A 22,500-nucleotide genomic window follows, 5' to 3' on the forward strand; every position below is an offset into this window, starting at 1 on the left:
AGACTCACTTCGAAACCGAGGCAAACAGCAACTCGGAAATGGCCCATTTTGTAGATAGCAAATTTCAGACTGAGGTTTACCGTTTGCCGCAAGGGATTGGACAAACGGGAAATGTCTGGCGTTTAAACAACATCAAACATTGTTTGGTGACCAAACGTGCTGCTGTTGAAGAGAGTGGCCAAATCATTAAAAGATGTTTGATATAAGTCAGATCAAACTCCGCAAACAAGGAACTATGGGTCACAAATACGTAAAACACGTGGATACAAGCGGCTGAGCAAGCCGAGTACGCATGCACGCGCCAAACATGTTTGATACCGCTGGCCAAAAAACAAAACTTCGCCCATCAAACACGAGAATAAAAGAAATGTTTTAAGTTGTTTGATCGAATGTTTGATGACCTTCAAATTTTATCAAACACGATTCGCTGAGCCAAGGTTTCTGCCAAGAAAAATGCATCAGGATTTTTATTTGAGGGTTATTTTTTCCAGCGTGAACTATGGCCTTATTTTATGGGGTGCCTATTGCAACTCCGATATTCTAGACTCTTTAGAAAGGCTGCATTGTAGAGCGGCCAGAATTATTTTCAATTTACCGAAAGATATGGCATCTCATGATGTTTTGGAGCGTGCAGAGTGGTTGACTATTCGTTTTTACTGTAACCTAGCTATTTTTAAATGCATGCAGAAGGCTTATAACGGAAGGCTGCCTAGCACCCTAATTTAAAATTGTATGGCGATAAAACCAGATAATTAACCCAATTGTCTATAGAGCGGTTTTCAGTTGAGTGTCGAAAGTAATTAGCGAATTGCTTTGGTTTTGCATTACTTCACTCAGTGATTGGTTCAAAGTTCTCGCGCCATTTTCTCAAACAATTAGAAGGGAAACCGAAACCAATCGTGGCTCACGCGTGCACATTTTCCCGCGCTTTGTGTCGGCTGCGTGTAATTACTTCGAGGTTTGATTATTTTTCTGGATTGTCTCCGTCCTTTTTGATTGGCCAAAGTAATTTCTTTGGTTTTGGTTTTACGACACTCGATTGAAACTTGCTAAAAGTGAAAAGATGCTTCACAATATGAATATATGTGGCAGTATTAAGACAAGTTAAAGAGAAAAACTGCGAACTTCCGGTTGCAAAACCGTGGCTCACGTCAGACTTTTAAATTCCATTGTTATTGAAACAATCGAAAGCACAGATGCAGGAAAAGGAAACAATGCCATAGAATTGGAATTACTCATTTGAATTACTTTTGCAATCATTTCCTTTTTGTTATGAACCTACTGCATGCGAATCATGCCGATGAATAACTCCTGCGTAGGATAAAATGTTCGACCCGTACAATAAATTCGATGGTCAAAACGAAATTTGATATTTTCTTTGTAAACCCGCAGTATCTCCCACCAAATTTGGGCCTCAGTCATTCAGTGTATTTGTTTAATACTCTCTGTGATTAATGAACATCAACTGGTTAGTAAGAAGTTAGTAAAGTTTACAACTGCTAGCGTCAAAGCTTGGACATGCGCAAAACCGTAAAGCTGCCCCTTTAATTAGCTCCCAGTAACCTCAGTCGTTTGCAACTGTATTTGATAAAATGTAATGGAGAACTTTTTCGGCCTGTTACTATATGTACAGCTGCAGGTTGAAAATGTAAACATAAATAAAGTTCACGCATAAATAGATGTATAATCCTCCATAATTAGGTAAATTTGAGATTCTGTGTGAATTACCAAAGAGAGTGAGTGATCGAGGGATTAAAACACGTGAATGAAACTGAGAAAATGAATGGCGTATAAATAATAAATGGTCCTTTGTTGTTACATTTTCTTGTAAGATCTCACCGAAAAGTTTCTTACTACCATATGTTCTCTGCAGTTTGATCAGTCTCCTGTTTTTCACTGAGGAAAGCTCATACTGGGCTGAAAAAGGGCTTTGAAATATTATAAATTTAAATTTTCTCATCTATTAGAAATCGTACAACTTTGATCTCGCTTGATTTCCTCTTACCTTCTTTATTTCTTATGGAGAAAGTATTACTGCTACCACAATCGCTAGGAGAACCACTGTCGCAAATTTCAATTTTATAATATCCACTCTGAATGCTTTGTGGAATGAGCCAGTGATGTATCATCTTCAACTCGTTAAACTCACTTAATCCCTCCGAGATGTCCGTGACTTTGTTTCGCTTCTCGTCCAAGAGTGCTATGTTCCATTTAAAGGAAAACTTTGACTGAGTCCAGGCAATGGGATAAGATGTTTGCCCTGATATCCAAATATCACTTTCTCCCGGCTCTGTGACGTGAATGACATTTCCTTGATTCAGAGCACATTCAAAAATTTCGACTCCGAAAATAAACAGTCTGACCATGAAAAGCCTGACAAACGTAACCGACCGATAACTTTCCAACAGCATATTTTCGTTAAATGACCGATTTATGATCGTGTCAATAGACGATAACTCTGACACGTACTACAACTCGTCGATTTCCAATAAAATGACATCAAGAGTTCTGTCATTCGGTCTTTTCTTTTCACTTTACGGCATAGAGCTTAGCCAGTTTTGCGTTACTGAAATATGTGAATGAAACAGTTTTTCTTTAAAAAATTAACCATTTTCTTTTTTCACTCTTTTAGGGGGAACACGATCGGGTGTTTTCGCACTCGGTTTGGGAATAAGCTAATCAGACGTATCGATGATTATTGGAACAGGTGGCAGCTTTCCAAATAAACAGTACTTATTAACCCATCCCCTCTCTACAGTTTTGAATTTATCTTTTCAAATCACGTGATTTCTTGAACCATCGCAGGAGAGGAGATGTGTAGAAGAAGAGTTCTTTGACATTTCTCGAGTAGTCCTTTGCTTCTCGTAAGAATCCTGGCCTTTACATTTTTGGCGACCCTTCCAGGACTTGTCAATGTGGGAGTGTCTTCTACCTTATACGCTCGTGAAGGATGTTTGCGTGTCTTAGCTGAAATATAAAAAAGCTTCGATTATAGTGCAGCCGCCTCTCGCCGGTTCCCTCGACATCTAGTGCGGATGAGTCATGTATCTTTGTGGGAAGTGAATTGCAGTTTGAATGGAAATATTGTTCTGAAATGTGGTTCTTTCGTCGAGTCGTTCGTGTGAAATAGCTGAGCTGAAAAAGATGACAGAGTTTTGTAGAAAAATAAAGAGAAAGACTCCTTGATCCGAGGTCGGAAAAGCTCCAGCTTTCAACGAGGGTCACGAGGGTGTAAATTGGGCCTGGGATTGACCTGATTTTTCGGTGGGAAAATAGGATTTGATCTCTGGGAACTGGGAATTTGTTACTGGGAATGGGAGATAAAGAGTCCTTGGTGCGAATGGCATTTGCATTTATCAGAGGTTGACAGGTATTAGTTCTGCTCAAAATTCCTGAAATCAAATAATGCGGTCTTCTTGCGTTCCTGGCCACTGCCACGTGAGAGTGAGGACCTTCCTGATGCTAACAGACCTGTTTTTGAACCTCAAAGCTCCCTATCCACGACATCCCTGCCTCTAATACGGCTTCACTAGCACGAATCGACTTCCCCAAACCCAGTGCAACCAATGCAATCATTCGAAAAAAAGAAGAAGCTCAGATGAGGTATTGGGCAAGGCCCCATGGTAAATGTGTAAACGTGTGGCACAGGAACTTAAAGTCTTTGAACGTATCCTTACCGATTTGCAAGGCCTTCGCCGCCCTAGCGATCGTTGTGGGTCCAGTGAAGCGAGCGAAGACTCCGAGGCGGATACTGGTGAGGATACTTAAGTTGCTGAATTTGATAATGATGATGATGACAGTGACTCTGAAGGTGACGTAGAGAAACGGGAGACTACACTGTTCCAAATGCTTTCATGTGCCAGGTGATAGCAGGCCTTTTTCGGTGGACACTTGCGTAAGCAATCCCATGCAGCTACAAATTATACCTCGCACTGACTTTATTGCCTCCGTTCTCCAATAATCTCATGTTTCGTTTTGACACTTATCATTCACTGCATCATACAACATATCAATGCTCTAAAATTATATTTAAAAATACCGTAGTTGTAGTCAGGCATGATAAAAAGAATTAAAAAACTTGTTGTCACTGACTAAAAAACTTATGTAAAAAGGACGTTTCGGTCAAAATACTATGAGCTTCTTCAGCATAAAATGGCTTACGAATACAAAATGAGTGCTTTAAAAGAGCCGTAGAAACATTCCGGACATTTACAAGGCCCTTGGCAATCCCAAGTGACGTTTCTACGGCTCTTTTAAGGCATTCATTTTGTATTCGTAAGCCATTTTATGTATGCTGAAGAAGGTCATAGTATTTTGACCGAAACGTCCTTTTTACATAAGTTTTTTAGTCAGTGACAACAAGTTTTTTAATTCTTTTTAAAATTATATTTACCCTATCATGACTCCGGTTGGGATTTTTGCCACTGGGACTGGGACTTTGTCCAAATTTGGACTAGGAAATGGTATTGCCACCCCTTCCATGTCCACGACATCTCTTTCGGAGGGCGAGTATGTTGGGAACAATGCTTAATCCATCCGGCCCCTCCCACCGTTTTAATTCATCTTGTCAAATCACGTAATATATTGCAGCATCTGGGGATAGTTGACCACGAAAAAGATAGGTCGATTAAAAATTACTGCTGAACAAAATTCTTTGACTTTTCCTGAGTAGTTCCTCCTTTCCCGCAAGAACCTGGCCTCAACACTTATGTGAATTAACTTTACGCACTTTTTATTTCTGGTGATGAAGGTACAGTTAGCGTGCTCATCAGTTTAATATCAGCGAAAATATGTTGTTAGAAAGTAGAAGAGCCTCCTGCTGTATATCACTGGTCTCGGAAGGGAGGGAGAGAGGGTTGGTTAGGGTGAAGGACGGACTAGTCTCCTTCGCAGCCATTTTTTTGCGATTACACACAACGCTCCCCACAAAGAAACGGCTGCTCTCATTCGAGCCACATTCATTTCCCCATTGTTTTCACGGTCTATTAGAGCAACCAAAAAGGTAAGCGAATTGAGTGTGACAAAAATCATTCATTGCGATTTCTGGCAGCCCCATGTAGGTATTTGGATTGAAACGCCGAAAAAATCTAGACCGCCCAAGAAAGAGTATTTATTTTCGGCGGCAATAGTAAATAGTGCCCATAATTTTGCAACAGTATACAGTACTAGAAACTATTTGTGCATTTGCCAGGTTTCTGGCCGAAGATCCAATCTGTGTTTTGACCTAAGCAAAACCTCATCTACCGTAACTAAAAGCCTTGCTATTACACTGTACTTAAGTTTTTTACGGACTCGGTCAGATTTTGACAAGAATTTTGTTTGCTTTGGTTTCAGGTCTGTTTACATGCATAGTGGCAGTTGAGAATACGTAAACCTTATAAAATTGCGCGTTCAGGAAGATTTGATTTTGAAGTCAATAAAAATATCGAATAATGTGTTTATAGTTTCATCCTTTCAGTTCTCCACTTATTCTTGCTCAAGGTCAACGCTGTCGCTTTAAAAAATAGGTCCGCAATGCGTACTTGTGTGGGATTTCAGTCAAATAAACGTTGATGATTAGAACTTATAGTAAATGTAATACATTTTGTCATGTTATAGTGATAAATGTCGAGTGAAGATTCCGTAGAACCGGCCCAAGCTGCAGACGAGAAAACGGTTAGGGGAGAAACATGTTTGGAGTTCGAGGAAATTAGGGGTACTTACCATTTGTCAGAATAAACCGGTTGGGATGATCGGTGAATAATGGTAACAGTTTTTCCAAAATCAGCAACCAGCCCAACGAGATGGCGCTTACCATTTGCAATTGTTTTCGACTGACGAGAGACTGGAAAATGAAAAATTTAGCAAATGGTAAGGAAGGGTGCTTTCCATTAAGCCAAAATTACCGGAAATTTTGGGCTGAAGTCAAATGGAAAGGTCCGTTTCGGTTCGGTCCGACCGGAATATTTGGGACTCTTTGACCGGTCGGCCCGGTCCGGCGGAAACGTGCCGTCCTATTTACAAAAATTTTCGTTTCCAATCCCATTTCACCGTGATGTAACCGAAATTTCGGTCGAAACGTAAATCGAACGCTTCGGTCCGGTTGGAAATTGACCTTTGATGAAAAATGTCGTTCCTTGCTTAGTTCCACTGGTCTCCGACCTGATGCCAGATGGTCAGGCATAATGGCAAACACCCCAAATTTCCACTGTTCCGTTCGATGGGAAATGCCATTTACTGTGGTTTGTGTATTTCCCAGTCAGCAGACAAAGCTGAACATGGCCCCAGGTTATCACGAGTAAAAGGAGGGGGCGATGATTGACAGAGTTAAGAGTCACTGAAGTAAACATTTTGCAGGTTAGGGCTTGTGACGCATTACAATAGGCCATTTCCGAGTTCATGTCTGCCTCCTCTTCAAACCGAGTCTAAGTGCAAAGGTTTTGTGATGGTAATTAGTTCTACTTTACATCTGAATGAAAACTAATTTTCATAACAAAAACTTCGCACTTGGACTCGCTTTGAAGGGGAGTCAGGCATGAACTCGGAAATGGCCTATTGGGTGCATTTGAGCATATGAGTTTCTCAGGCACCAAATCTTTTGCAATCAACTGCCAAAATGTGTTACAGTCAACGCGCTTCAGGCATGAAAACACTACTTCAGAGACTCATGGGAGCGATTATAGAATTCAGGGCCATCACAGGGCAATCCATATGCAAATTATCGGAAGCTTCTGAAGGACGAAACACATAACAATAAGCACTATTGTTATTCAATGATATGGAAATAAGTGGCCCTGCATTTTTTAACTGAGGCGGCTCATGAAATATTTGCGTTCCAGGAAGAGATCAATACCGTCTACTTTTATTCATCAGCGGAAATGTTGGAATCAGTCGCTAGTAGTCGAGGAGAATTTGTTTACGATAAAGCTGGATAAATCAGCAAGAAAGTGAAATGCGCATGTAACAATCGTGTTGGAGTTAATCCATAATGAGTTAACAAAATGAAAACTCGCCTCCTTTCGTTTTGTTACAAATCTAATCGAGACAAGCCCCTTGCAGAAGATATCTAAAAGAACAATCGTTAAACATTAACAAGGGCACCCAACGAGCAAATAAAGCCAAAAGCAGTTTAAGAGACATTTCTAGGCTCCTACAGTAATGTGTAAAGACTGTCTATATAGATGTTTTTATCACCTTGAAGAATTTGATGTGTCCGGAAATCTTAGCTGAAAATTGAAGTATCCGAAAATTTTAGGGGATGAGATCAGTTCATTTCAGAAATTGCTAACTGAACGTTCCTTCATGTAAGATCTAGAACTTCCCAGCGAACCATTTGCTCATCCGGAACTGCTATAGGTGACCCTTTTAAGTGCAAAAAATTCCAAAAATGTGCCTTACGAAAACTTAAGAGACTACTTTTCCCTTTTAGATGATGTTTTAGTAAAGAATTCTAAAGCTGCTTGGCAACGTAGAATCGAATGTCTTAAAGCAGTTTGACTATCCTGAACACATATTATACCGAAGATTATCGTTGGTTGCCCCTGTTTAAAACTGACTTGTTGCAAGGAGAGCTGCTTACCCTACTTATTTTCTTACCACAAAGTAAGGCCGATCTTCGTGCAGCCGTGTACAATGTATTTCAAACAGATTCGTGACCCCAAGAGGCATGCCCTGGACTAGCCTCAAAATCCGTTTTTGCTGATCATTACGAACATCCGTTTGCGTTATGAAGTGAGTAAAGCATCGCACCAAGCCAATGATCCGACAATAAGTGAAGTTAACGTGGTTTAGCGGTTATCAACTGCGACTACCGCCTCTGCGACCCGGGTTCAACCCTAGTTCCCCGAGGTCGTATATGGGCTGAGTTTCAGTCGATCTCAATCTGACTCTGAGGTTTTTTCTCAGGGGGTTCCGGTTTTCCTCCCTCATCAAAATCCACTCTCAGTCAATTACATCCGGCTGCGAGCGGACACCCTCGATAGAGATAACCTTTAGTATCCTTCCCAATTTCATTGAATTAAAGGATATAAAGTTTTTTTTTTGCTTAAGCTAATAAAATTTCAGTTTGGGCGAAATAGCCTATAACTGGATCAACGTGGACGGATATCTGAAGAAAGAACGATTCTCTGTTGTGCTCGGGTCGTCACAGTCATTTGATCTTTTTGCGTCGTTGATTTGCGCCTTCAGACCACCCATTGTCGATTGATGAAGACACTAACATGTGCGTCGAAACGCTGGGTCTATTTTAAGTTACATTCATTGTTGAAACCAAAGTCACGGTTACAATGGTTGCAGTTTTGAACCTTAACCTCTACCTTACTGAGGAGATTTTGGGCGATCGAGAAAGTTCCATTGGTCACTTGTATGATCACCTTATGGATAAAAGGAAAATAGCTGAACACCTCTTCTCGTGATTACAGCTTTCTTTTAACGCACTTAAGTATTTTTTAATAAAGACCGCAGGTTATTGAAACGAATTAGAATTCTATCAAATATGGAGGGACAGAAACAAACGTAAGATTGCACGAAATAGTAGTATTTCTTTCGCGGTTAGGCCGTATAGGCAGGAAATTGAAATCAACGTTAATGGTAAATTATTTCAATGTAATAATTATGATGCAAACTGCACTGAATCGATCACCAATGCTCACAAATCTAAAATGGACTCTTATCATAAGCCAAAAGTTCTAGAAAAAGCGAATCTTCGGTTTCAAACTAGGTTTATATTGTTAATTGGATTACTTTAATCACCAAATCTACTTATATTTTTAACTTGTTAAGAAACAGGGGGCACTTCAAAAATCTTTATGTCCCCTTCAATCAAATAGGCATATGCAAACCACACATTTAGGAAAAGAGATGACAGTCTTGCAATAGTTTGTTTAATTAGGTGGGGAGATCAAACCGTGAGTAGAAGTTTGTCGACAAATTTCATTTATTGTCAATTGAAATTCACTATTATGGACTTTGAAACCGGTGTACTGTGTCTTGAGGTCAGGGCACTGGGCTTCAGAATGTAACATCTTATTTCGCATACGCACTCGGAGAGAGAAACAGCAAGACATCAGTCACAGAAAAACAACTTTTTTACCGTCTCACCGAAGTGTCAGTACAAGAGCTTTGTCGAGTGTTTGTTAATTGTTCAAAGATCATTTCCAGGATTTGCCTTACAACGTTATTTCTGTTGGCAATTTCCTTTTTTAGTTTTTAGTGACAACTGTTGTTATCAGAAGCTCATATTAAGCTCCTGTTGTTGTACGACCGGGATTGGAATAACTCATTCCAGAGTTAAAATTAATATTTCAGCTAAGAATTACGGTACTTTGGCAATACAGTGGTTAATATGAGACTTTTTTTGCGATGTAAGGACCAATGAAATATGTCAGAAGCATTGTGCTATGAAAAGGCGATACGTTTTCTCAGCGGTAGGATATTCCCGCAAATCTCGGTTAAGAAATAGCTCACTAACTGGTTCACAAACCGTTCGCCCGAATTTGTTTCTTAACCAGCCCAAAAAGGAAATTGAATATTCCGTCACTGATCATCCACCCCTACGAGTAAAGAGAATTCTTCTAAATCTGCTCCTGATGTTTTCCTAATTTTTCATTTACTTAAGTTTTAAGCAACTTCTAGAATTCCTTAGGTGAGATGTGAGATCAACCAGCTGCACACCCTCAGAAGGCGGCATGGAGTTGCCATTGCTGATTTTAGCAGATGTGAGCTTAGGCTTTTACTACGAAAAGTAGGGACCTAAAATGATACTCAAAAAAAAGAGAAAGGTCTCTTTTCTTATGGTGACCCCGGTATCATCTAATTAATGTATTCGGCCCTAGGGATGAAAACTCCGGCGACACTCTTAAAATAATCTCTTTAGCGGGTATTGATGGCCGGAAATGGGCTTATAAATTCAATGTGGCGTGTCGGAAAATAACAGCAACCTTAAAAACTTAAAAAAAAAAAAAACAGCAATTGTCTGAGCAGACCTTTATGCAGATTTTCATGACTTTTTTCACATGTTTAGATGCCGAGTTCTTGCAAATCGCATTATTATTTCCTGAAATAAAAGTTGATGTTAATCCAGCGAAAAAAACAGAAATTAATCTTCCGGGGTGCATGTCGTGAGCTGTGAAAGTACAAATTTTTTTTCTCAGTTTTGTGTATATTTCAATTTTATTTTACGGGGTTATATTTGTGTGAAGTTTTCAAGAAGATCTCAATTCGAGGTCCTAAATAGCAGTCGACTGGATTTATCTCACTCGTTGAAGGAAGTGAGCAATACAGCTAATAAGACTAAAAATTGCAATTAACAGTGTTTCTAAACGATACATCTTAAAAATCAAATGAAATCAACTTATAAGCTTTTCAAGATACACGCTTTTAGGCTGATAACAATTCAGAGACAAAGCATGCCTCGTTAAAAACGCTGACTAATAATTAACTACGTTCTACGTATCGCTTTATTGACAGAATGGCGTGATTGTCGCCGATTAACAGATCAGATCTCACTGAAGTGTAAACAATTTCACACATTGTCTCTTCCCGCTAGAAACTATCCAGTTGAACCTTGGACACTGCTCGGAGAGGAGTGCACTGTAACAAGGAAATTGGGTAAAAATGGCATTCGTAGCGAAGTTTCTGTTTGGAATTGAAGAATTTCCATCTGTTGGCCAAATTGTATTCCTCTGCTGTCTAATGTGCGTTTTACTTTTTGGAAAAGAGATATGGGAGCATTCCGCCTCACATCTGCCTCCGGGACCTTGGGGGTTACCAGTCATAGGTGAGGTTTTTTCCTTGCGTTCAGTTGCTGTGTCACTGTAAATCATTCACTGCATGGTCTTAATGAACGTTCAATAATGTAAAAGCCTTCTTCACACGGTCCAAAGATTCATCTCTACTCTTTCTGGTCCAAACTCATTAATCTTTACTGAATCAAATAGTCCATACAAAAGCGCCGAGAAATTTTGAGCTTTATGGCGATCCGTGCGTGTGTTCATGCAGTATAAGCAATATTTCCTTAATTCGTGGAGTAAATTAAAATTTTAAAAAATATCTTTTGGGTTTCCCTAAGTGTAAGTCGTTGACGTTTTATAAAGTTAGCAAAACTTTCCAGAATATTGTAATTGACAAACAAAAAAAATGAACAAGTTTATTATTGATGCCAGTCCTAGATGTATAATTTGTTCGTCACCTTTTCTAAAGTTAATAAGGGTGGGCAAAATAGCTGTATGATTATTTAATATTAGCACAACCGTGATTACCTCTTGCATGTCACCGGCCTAAGACCAGACAGGCACATCGCGTGTTCTCGGCCGAGAATCTGCCATGGTGACCGCATAAGTTGTTTATCTTAGCATTTCAAATTTACTACTCCTGACGGATACAATAACCTCAAGTTCGCAATAACCTCAAGTTCACTGACGGAAGATTTATGAAAGTGTTAAGCATCCTCTTATTATCATGATATAATTTATCATATTCCACCGCCTTGTGCACGTGGTGCGAACACTTGCATGATAACAAATAGCCTTAAGCCACCGTGAAATTTAACTTTAAGTTTTAAACTAAAAAAAACCTTGAAAGAAATGACTATCATCCTTTGGCTAGCATTTATACTCAATACCGGCAATTGCTCGCCGATACATCAACTTAAACAGAGCTTAATCAGCTCTCTGAGTCTTTTAGATCAACAATTTATAAGTAGTCTTTGATCAACATCTTTGGTTTAACCAAGGGGCTACGGGCCACTGCTCATTTCTACCACAAAAACAGTGATCTCTGTAATTCTGCAATTAGTTTTGATCTCTTGGTTTTTCTTTGCACGAAAAGTCCTATATGAATTTTTTTATTTATGACAGTAGAGAAAAAAAAACAGTTGTCTTTAGTAATATACCGTGGAAAAATTGTATAGGTTATCCGGCAGAAGAAAGCGCTCGCTCTTTTTAGTTTTTTCTTATCCAAACCTCGGAAACATAAAAGGGAAAACGTCGTACGCCTTTGCTATGCGAAAAGGTTGCTGTGCATTAGTCAAAACTCGCATAAGACTGAGTTTGTCGATAGTTTGTCGCATATTAAGAGTCAGGAAGGCTCGAAGCTTTAGATGTGCTTACCGCATTAAGTAGGACTTTTAATCAGTTAAAGTACTCGCAACTTCGATCGGTGATCAGATTTTGTTTTCGGCAACTACCGACGAACATGGTTTGAGTTGAACTCACTACAAGAGACAAACGGTAGTTAATTGAAATAAATATTCATTAAATGTTCAGTGCGATTTGACTCTACAAATACGTATTCTTTGGCAAACAAAGGTTCAGTCAACTTCTTTCACACAATCTATAGTATTCTTAGGAATCGTATTTCTCTTTCAATTCACTATGCGTCTTGATTTATGAGAGTCAAAAGCTCTAGGACGATGACCGTGAAAGAAAACCATTGCCAGCAAGTATACGTAAATTATGTAGAACTTGAAGCGTAATGCTACTTACCTAATAACCTAACTTTCAACCTAATATTCGTCCTCTTTGTGCACTATTTTTGCGCAATTTTTGGCATTTGTTTTTTGATCTCGCTATTATCTCATTATTAGTTTTCTTTTATCCAAAACAGGTGCAAGCTTTCGCATTGGAAAGAACCCACATATTGACTTCACCAAAATGGCAAAAGAATATGGCGACGTGTTCAGCTTGATGCTTGGCAATCGTTTGGTTGTGGTGATAAATGGAGTACAAGCCATCCGAGAAACCATTATAAAGCGTTCTATTGCCTTTGCTGGGAGGCCAAAGCTCCACACATTTAATTTGGCCAATCCTGAAGGAAGTAGTCTTTCCTTTGGTGACTACTCGCCTCGATGGAATCTAACGCGCAAGATCAGTGTCGGTGCCATTCACAACTTTGTCAAGAACGAAGACACCTTAAAAGAGAAACTGTTGCATGAATCGAAGCGCTTGGTTCACTGCTTCAAGAAACAGAAGGGAAAGGCCGTTGATGCTCTGATAACTCTAAAGTGTGCCACAGCTAACATCATTCTCAATGCGCTTTTCGGAGTGGAACGTTCATACGATGATGAAGGTCTCCTTAAAATTCTTCACCTTGCAGAGAATCACCGAAAAGCGGTGCATGGCAATGGCCACGTTGATTTCCTACCACTGCTCAAGTACCTTCCAAACAAGGCGCTCGAAAATCTCGTACTGACAATGAAGGTAGTTTTACAAGAAGTGTTTCAGATGTATGAAAAGAACAAAGAAACTTATCAGGACGGACAAGTCCGTAACATAGCGGATAGCTTTATCAATGCCGTCGAAAAGGAAAGCCAAAACGAAGACGAGAACTTACGAGATGAGAAAGAAAGTCCAAGCATGACTGCACTGCTTAAGGATGACCAGATAGTTTCCGTGCTGGGCGACCTGTTTGGTGCGGGATTTGAAACCTCATCCACCGAACTCTATTGGAGTCTGGCCTACCTGATCACATATCCAAACATTCAACGCGATCTTCAATAAGAACTGGATCGCGTTATTGGCAGAGAACGCCTGCCAACCCTGCAGGACATACCATCACTTCCTCTTCTTCAAGCGGCAGTCTACGAGCTACTGAGGGTAAGCTGCATCGTGCCCCTTGCAGTACCACGAACCACCACGTCCGAGATACGCATACGGGATTTCATAATCTTAAAAGACACCATGGTCTTCGTCAACCTGTGGTCAGTGCACCACGACGCTCAAGCGTGGAAAGATCCACATGTTTTTAACCCCAGGCGTTTCTTGGATAGTCAAGGTCACCTCATCGACCCCAAGCTGCTCGGTGGCTTTCTTCCATTTTCGGGAGGACGCCGCAAGTGCCCTGGTGAAGCTCTGGCAAAGAAAATAGTTTGCGTTTTCCTAGCCGTGCTACTTCATAGCTTTCGATTTACACAGGTTGGTTTGCCGACCGAATATCAAGGAATTGATCTTCAGGGAGAATACGGCCTCATTTTATCACCGAAGAAGTTCTTTGTGAGCTTAGAATTACGGAATTAATGACATTGCAGCGATCATCGCGGTAACATTACAACCAGCTTGTCGTGTTTCAAATTTAAGTTTAAATAGCTGTGGTCATTACCATGGATATGTTGCTGATAAAATCCGTTCTCAGGTTGAATCTGTTTTTACCTAGATTTAATTGCTGATCCTCATTTTACCTACAATAGTTTGAATAGGCACTCAGATGAATTGAAGAAACATTTTTTGGAGCCTAAATTAAGCCTAGACAAAAAATATGGGGTCAGCTTAGGGTTAGTTTTGGGTATTATTATACATGGATTTCAATTGACTTATTATAGAAAAGTAAATAATGAAAAGAACTGAGTTGTATTGTAGTGGTAAAGACACGGGACTAAAGATCTGCAACAAAACAACAATGTGATTGGTTAAAAGAGGTGAAAGAATCGTGCTGCACCCGCGGCAAGTATTTTATTGCTGCACTCTGCATAACAACAACGCCGTGAAATCGTTAAATTTGAGGTTTTAACGACAACGCGAGAGTACAAATGCGAATCTTTCATTCCATATTTTTGCTCTGAAACCTCTCGTATAAATTCAATTTTAAGATCATTCGCCCACATTGTATGAAGTGAACGAGATGAAATAACGGCAAAAGACTTATTACTGTGCAAAGTTACATTTTAAAGAGGGTCTGAATAGGCGGGTCCACATGTCGGTTGTCGGTTAAAATCTTCGACCTTTGTCGGTTGTCGGTAAATCCCAGTTACTTTTTTTGTCGCCAGTCGGTAATTTTTTCCTCGTTTTGTCTGTAGTCAGTAATATTTTCTAGCCCTTTGTCGCTAGTCGGTTAACCCCATTCACACCCTCTTTAAAGAGACGTTTTCGTCGCGGTCGCCGTACTGAGGAGCTTTTAGGCGATCGAGAGAATTTCATCGGTCACTTGTATGATCACCTTATGAATAAATAGAAAATAAGTGGACACCTCTTCTCGTTATTACACTTTTTTTTAACGGGCTTATGTATTTTGTAATAAAGACTGTTATTGAAACGAATTAGGCTTCTAACAAATATGGAGGGACAGAAACAAACCTAAGATTGCACGATTTAGTGTCATTTCTTGCGGAGTTAGGACTGTAGACAAGAAATAAAAATCAACGTTAATGCTAAACGATTTAAATCTAATAAGTATGATGTAAACTGCACTGAATCGATCATCAATGCTCACAAATCTAGAATTGATTCTTATCCGGCATAGGCCAAAAGTCCTAGAAAAAAAGAATCTTTGGTTTGAAACCAGGTTTATATTGTTAATTAAATTACTTTGATCACCAAATCTACTTATCTTTTTCGTTTGGTGAGAAACAGGGGTCATAAATCTTAATGCCCCCTTCAATCAAATTAGCCTATATGCAAACCACACATTTACGAAAAGAGATGACATTCTTGCAATAGCTTTTAATTAGATCAAACCTTGAGTAGACGTTTGTTGACAAATTTCATTTATTGTCAATTAAAATTCACTATATACTAGACTTTGAAAACGGTGTACTAGGTCAAGGAACTGGGCTTCAGAATGTAACATCTTATTTCGCATATCGACCCATACCCACTCGGAGAGAGATACATAGTAAAAAAAATCTGCCTGAATCATCTGAAACAGAGCCATGAATAGCTGAATTAAGAGAGAGTAGGGACAGCCGTTGTTATCAAAACCTCAGCAGCTCCTGTTCAGCGTGACGACCAGGATTGGAATAGCTTATTCGGGAGTTATTTCACTATTAGAGTGTTCGTGTTTATTCGTGTTTACAGTTTGTTCAGACAAAATATGATCCCGGCTTTGGAAATACAGTGGTTGAGATAAGATTTTTTTTGGGATGTAAAGACCAATCAAATATGTCAGAGGCATTGTGCTATGAAAAGGCGATACGTTTTCTCATCGGTGGGATATTCCCGCAAATCTCTGTTAAAAAAACGTCACTAACGGGTTCACAAACCGTTGGCCCGATTTGTTTCTTAACCTGCCCAAAAAGGAAATTGAATATTCCGTCACTGATCATCCATCCCTACGAGTAAAGAGAATTCTTCTTAATCTGCTCCTGATGTTTTCCTAATTTTTCAGGTACTTAAGTTTTAAGCAACTTCTAGAACCCCTTAGGTGAGATGTGAGATCAACCAGCTGCGCACCCTCCGAAGGCGGCATGGAGTTGCCATTGCTGATTTTAGCAGATGTGAGCTTAGGCTTTTACTACTAAGAGTGGGATCCTAAAATGATACTCAAAAAATTGAGAAAGCTCTCTTTTTTTATGGTGACCACGGTATCATCTAATTAATGTATTCGGCCCTAGGGATGAAAACTGCGGCGACACTCTTACAATCTCTTTAGCGGGTAATGATGGCCGGAAATGGGCTTGTAAATTTAATTCGGAAAGGAACGGAAAGGAAAGGAAAGGAACTTTAAGTGTCCAGTCGTTCTAGTGCTGGAGCACTAATTGGGTACACTGTAAACTGAAATTAACAATGAAAGCAAATCAAGTCAAATGTCAGTTTTTAAGGAGAGGGGAAACCGGAGTACCCGGAGAAAACCTCTCGGTGCAGAGAAGAGAACCAACGAACTCAACCCACATATGACGCCTGGGAGGCGAGTGCTCTCACCACTGCTTCATCCCTGCACCCAAAATAACAGCAACCTTAAAAGACTCTTTTAAAAAAAAACAGTAATTGTCTGAGCAGACCTTTATACAGATTTTCACGATTTTGTTGACAGGTTTAGATTCCAAATTTTTGCAAATCGCCTTAATTATCTCCTGAAATAAAAGTTGATATTAATCCAGCGAAAAAAAATATTTAATCGTCCGGGATGCATGTCGTGAACTTACAAATATTTTCGGTCGTTTTTCTACATATTTCAGTTTTATGTTATTAGGTGATATTTGTGTGAAGTTATCAAGAGGATCTCAATACGAGGTCCTAAATACAAGTCGAGTGGATTTATCTCACTCGTTTGAAGCAAGCGACCACTACACCTAATACGACTAAAAATTGCAATTGACAGCGTTTCCAAATGATATAAAATAAAATTAAAATGAAATCAACTTATAAGCTTTTCAAGATACACGCTTTTAGGCTGATAACAATTCAGAGACAAAGCATGCCTCGTTAAAAACGCGGACTAACAATTAACTACGTATCGCTTTATTGACAGAATGGCGTGATTGTCGCCGATTAACAGATCAGATCTCAATGAAGTGTAAACAATTTCATACCTTGTCTGTTCCCGCTAGAAACTATCCAGTTGAACCTTGGACACTACTCGGAGAGGAGTGCGCTGTAACAAGGAAATTGGGTAAAAATGGCATTCGTAGCGAAGTTTCTGTTTGGAATTGAAGAATTTCCATCTGTTGGCCAAATTGTATTCCTCTGCTGTCTAATGTGCGTTTTACTTTTTGGAAAAGAGATATGGGAGCATTCCGCCTCACATCTGCCTCCGGGACCTTGGGGGTTACCAGTCATAGGTGAGGTTTTTTCCTTGCGTTCAGTTGCTGTGTCACTGTAAATCATTCACTGCATGGTCTTAATGAACGTTCAATAATTTAAAGCGGCCTTCTGTACACGGTCCAAAGATTAATCTCTACTCTTTCTGGTCCAAACGAATTAATCTTTACCGAATCAAATCGTCCATACAAAAGCATCGAGAAATTTAGCAGGCATAGACCACTTTCATAAATGGCGACCACTTTTACATTCTTTTGTATTTATGCTAATTAGACCTACTGCCCTCGTTTTAAAACAAATATTCTTTTGAAATTTGCTCGTCGTAGCGAGGTTAGTAGGGCTTATTAGCATTGAAACAAAAGAATATTTTATTTGGCCGCCATTAATTCGAAGATTTGTGCGTGTGTTTATGCAGTATAAGCAATATTTCTCTAGTTCGTGAAGTAAATCAAACTAAAAATATATCTTTTGCATTGGGTTTACCTTACTGTAACTCGTTGACGTTTTATAAAGTTAGCAAAATTTTCCAAGATTGGAATTGACAAACAAAAAACTTCAATAAGTTTATTATTGATGCCAGTCCTAGATGTATAATTTGTTTTTCACCTTTTCTAAAGTTAATAATTTCGTCACAGAGAAAGACTTTTTATTTAATAAGGGTGGGCAGAATAGCTGTATGATTATTTAATATTTGCACAACCGTGATTACCTCTTGCATGTCACCGGCCTAAGACCAGAGAGGCGCATCGCGTGTTCTCGGCCGAGAATCTGCCATGGTGACCGCAAAAGTTGTTTATCTTAGCATTTCAAATTCACTACTCCTGACGGATACAATAACCTCAAGTTCACTGACGCAAGATTTATCATGCTATAATTTATCATATTCCACTTCCTTTTGTGGTGCAAACACTCAGTTGCACGATAACAAATAGCCGTAAGCCACTTTAACTTTAAGTTTTAACTGAGCTTGAGAAACGAAATGACTCTCATCCTTTGGCTAGCATTTATGCTCAATACCAATTGCTCGCCGATACATCAAGTTAGCCGGGGATTAATCAGCTCTTTGAATCTATTAGATCAGAAAGTACTTTTGATCGGCCTCTTTGGTTTAACGAAGGGGCTACGCGCTACTGCTCATTTCTACCGCAAAAACAGTGACCTCTGCAATTAGTTTTTTTTCTGTACTCGAGAAGTCTTATATGAATTTTTAATTTATAGCAGTAGAGAGAAAAAACAGTTGTCTTTAGTTAGGGCAGCAGGCTGACTTAAGTCGAATTCATTGAATGAATGCACAACTTTCCTTGGGGAAATATATCTAAGTGTTTCGGTGTACTAGCCATCCGTAAAAAAACAGATCCAGTCAAGTAAGATCAGAGTGGCGGAGGCCATGTAGCTCGCAATCAGGAGGACAAATTTCCCATGCGAACCTTGACAGTAGAAGCGCTTGTTAACAATGATAACAACATGGACATTCCCGCCTGATTTCACTTTGTTCCCACATCTCTTTCACCTGTCTTCACATTTCTTCGTGCTTGTCAACCTTTTGCTTATTCCCAGTTCCTTACAAATCCAAATAACACTGACGTCATATACAGTGAAAAAATTGTATAGGCTCTCCGGCGGAAGACAGCGCTCGCTGCTTTTGGTTTTCCAACCTCAGAGACAACGGAAAGCATCGTGCTTGGCTATGGGAAAAGGTTGCTGTGCATTAGTAAAAACTCGCATAAGACTGAGTTTGTCGATAGTTTGTGGCTTATTAAGGGTCAGGCATGCTCGAAGCTTAAGATGTGCTTTGCCAACCTGAGGAATGAAGAGGACTTTTAATCGTTTAAAATACTCGCAACTGCCTTCAGTGCCGCCGTGATCAGATTTTGCTTTCGGCAACTATTGATAAACATGATTTGAGCTGAATGTTTCGATTTACTCATTACTGATTTAATTGACAAGAGACAAACGGTAGTCAATTGAAAAGCAATATTCGCGAATTGACTCTGCAAATACGTGTTCTTTGGCAAACAAAGGTTCGATCAATTTCATTCACGCAAACTACAGTATTCTTAGAAATCGTATTTCTCTCTCAATTCACTATAAGTTTCTTGATTTATGAGAGTCAAAAGCTCTGGGACGATGACAAAACAAAGCAATTGCCCCCAAATAAATTATGTAGACGTTGAAGAGTGATGCTACATCCCTAATAACCTAACTTTCAACCTAATATTCGTTCTCCTTGTGCACTATATTTGTACAATTTTTTGTATTTGTTTTTTAATCTCGCTATCATCTCATTATTAGTTTTCCTTTATCCAAAACAGGAGCAAGCTTTCGCATCGGAAAGAACCCACATCTTGACTTCACCAAAATGGCAAAAGAATATGGCGACGTATTCAGCTTGATGCTTGGGAATCGTTTGGTTGTGGTGATAAATGGAGTACAAGCCATCCGAGAAACCATTATAAAGCGTTCTATTGCCTTTGCTGGGAGGCCAAAGCTCCACACATTTAATTTGGCCAATCCTAAAGGAAGTAGTCTTTCCTTTGGTGACTACTCGCCTCGATGGAATCTAACGCGCAAGATCAGTGTCGGTGCCATTCACAACTTTGTCAAGAACGAAGACACCTTAGAAGAGAAATTGTTGCATGAATCGAAGCGCTTGGTTCACTGCTTCAAGAAGCAGAAGGGAAAGGCCGTTGATGCTCTGATAACTCTGAAGTGTGCCACAGCTAACATCATTCTCAATGCGCTATTCGGAGTGGAACGTTCATACGATGATGAAGGTCTCCTTAAAATTCTCCACCTTGCAGAGAATCACCGAAAAGCGGTGCATGGCAATGGCCACGTTGATTTCCTACCACTGCTCAAGTACCTTCCAAACACGGCACTCAAAAATCTCGTACTGACAATGAAGGTAGTATTACAAGAAGTGTTTCAGATGTATGAAAAGAACAAAGAAACTTATCAGGACGGACAAGTCCGTAACATAGCGGATAGCTTTATCAATGTCGTCGAAAAGGAAAGCCAAAACCAAGACGAGAACCTACGAGATGAGAAAGAAAGTCCAAGTATGACTGCACTGCTTAAGGATGACCAGATAGTTTCCGTGCTGGCCGACCTGTTTGGTGCGGGATTTGAAACCTCCTCCACCGAACTCTATTGGAGTCTGGCCTACCTGATCACATATCCAAACATTCAACGCGATCTTCAAGAAGAACTGGATCGCGTTATTGGCAGAGAACGCCTGCCGACCCTGCAGGACATACCATCACTTCCTCTTCTTCAAGCGGCAGTCTACGAGCTACTGAGGGTAAGCTGCATCGTGCCCCTTGCAGTACCACGAACCACCACGTCCGAGATACGCATACGGGATTTCATAATCTTAAAAGACACCATGGTCTTCGTCAACCTGTGGTCAGTGCACCACGACGCTCAAGCGTGGAAAGACCCACATGTTTTTAATCCCAGGCGTTTCTTGGATAGTCAAGGTCACCTCATCGACCCCAAGCTGCTCGGTGGCTTCCTTCCATTTTCGGGAGGACGCCGCAAGTGCCCTGGTGAAGCTCTGGCAAAGAAAATAGTTTGCGTTTTCCTAGCCGTGCTACTTCATAGCTTTCGATTTACGCAGGTTGGTTTGCCGACCGAATATCAAGGAATTGATCTTCAGGGAGAATACGGCCTCATTTTATCACCGAAGAAGTTCTTTGTGAGCTTAGAATTACGGAATTAATGACATTACAGCGATCATCGCGGTAACGTTACAACCAGCTTGTCGTGTTTCAAATTTAAGTTTAAATAGCTGTGGTCATTACCATGGATGTGTTGCCGTTCTCAGGTTGAACCCGTTTTTACCTAGATTTAATTGTTGATCCTCATTTTACCTACAATAGATTGAATAGGCACTTAGATGAATTGAAGAAACATTTTTTGAAGCCTAAATTAAGCCTAAAAATTATAGGGTCAGCTTAGGGTTAGTTGTGGGTATTATTATACATGGATTTCAATTGACTTATTATATAGAAAAGTAAATGATGAAAAGAAATGAGTTGTATTGTAAAGGTAAAGACACGGGACTAAAGATCTGGAGGGTCCGAGTTCGATCGGACTACATTGTGCAAGTGCATTGTACAGTTCAAGTTCGTTCCCTTACTATGTTGTAATAGCGAGTTTAAGAAGTGACGACGGCTACGGCTACTAAAACGCAACAAAACAACAGTGTGATTGGTTAAAAGAGGTGAAAGAATCGTGCTGCACGTGCGGCAAGTATTTTATTGCTGCACTCTGCATAACAACAACGCCGTGAAATCATTAAATTTGAGGTTTTAACGACAACGTGAGAGTACAAATGCGAATCTTGCACTCTATATTTTTGCTCTGAAACCGCTCGTATAAATTCAATTTTAAGATCATTCGCCCGCATTGTATGAAGTGAACGAGATGAAATAACGGCAAAAGACTTATTACTGTGCAAAGTTACACTTAAGAGGGTCTGAATAGGCGGGTCCACATGTCGGTTGTCGGTTAAATTTTTATTACTTTGTCGGTTGTCGGTTAAACTTTTCGACCCTTGTCGGTTGTCGGTAAATCCCAGTTACTTTTTTTGTCGCTATTCGGTAATTTTTTCCTCGTTTTGTCGGTAGTCAGTAATATTTTCTAGCCCTTTGTCGCTAGTCGGTTAACCCCATTCACACCCTCTTTAAAGAGACGTTTTCGTCGCGGTCGCCGTACTGAGGAGCTTTTAGGCTATCGAGAAAGTTTCATCGGTCACTTGTATGATCACTTTAAGAATAAATAGAAAATAACTGGACACCTCTTCTCGTTATTACAGTTTTCTTTTAACGGGCTTATGTGTTTTGTAATAAAGACTGTTATTGAAACGAATTAGTCTTCTAACAAATATGGAGGGACAGAAACAAACCTAAGATTGCACGATCTAGTGTCATTTCTTGCGGAGTTAGGCCTGTAGACAAGAAATAAAAATCAACGTTAATGCTAAACGATTTAAATCTAATAAGTATGATGTAAACTGCACTGAATCGATCATCAATGCTCACAAATCTAG

General features: G+C 39.8%; 2 protein-coding genes and 1 pseudogene across 2 annotated transcripts in view; 2 read left to right on the forward strand and 1 right to left on the reverse strand.

Annotated features, from left to right (window-relative positions):
• Nucleotides 1-2,655, reverse strand: part of LOC137976336 (bifunctional arginine demethylase and lysyl-hydroxylase PSR-like) — a 13,778-nt gene extending 11,123 nt beyond the window's left edge. Inside the window, exon 1 of the mRNA XM_068823651.1 lies at nt 2,006-2,655. Coding sequence (XP_068679752.1) covers nt 2,006-2,411 — 406 coding nt within the window. The 5' untranslated portion in view covers nt 2,412-2,655. The remainder of the gene's footprint in view (nt 1-2,005) is intronic.
• A 6,184-nt stretch (nt 2,656-8,839) lies between these two features.
• LOC137976339 (cytochrome P450 1A1-like) lies at nt 8,840-14,311 on the forward strand (annotated as a pseudogene).
• A 2,975-nt stretch (nt 14,312-17,286) lies between these two features.
• Nucleotides 17,287-21,168, forward strand: LOC137976343 (cytochrome P450 1A1-like). Its single transcript, XM_068823679.1, has 2 exons — nt 17,287-17,467; nt 19,760-21,168. The coding sequence occupies exons 1-2, from the start codon at nt 17,305-17,307 to the stop codon at nt 21,166-21,168; spliced, it is 1,572 nt and encodes a 523-aa protein (XP_068679780.1). The 5' UTR covers nt 17,287-17,304.
• The last annotated feature ends 1,332 nt before the right edge of the window (nt 21,169-22,500 follow it).

The sequence above is a fragment of the Montipora foliosa genome, chromosome 1, assembly GCF_036669935.1.
Source record: "Montipora foliosa isolate CH-2021 chromosome 1, ASM3666993v2, whole genome shotgun sequence".
NCBI lineage: Eukaryota > Metazoa > Cnidaria > Anthozoa > Scleractinia > Acroporidae > Montipora > Montipora foliosa.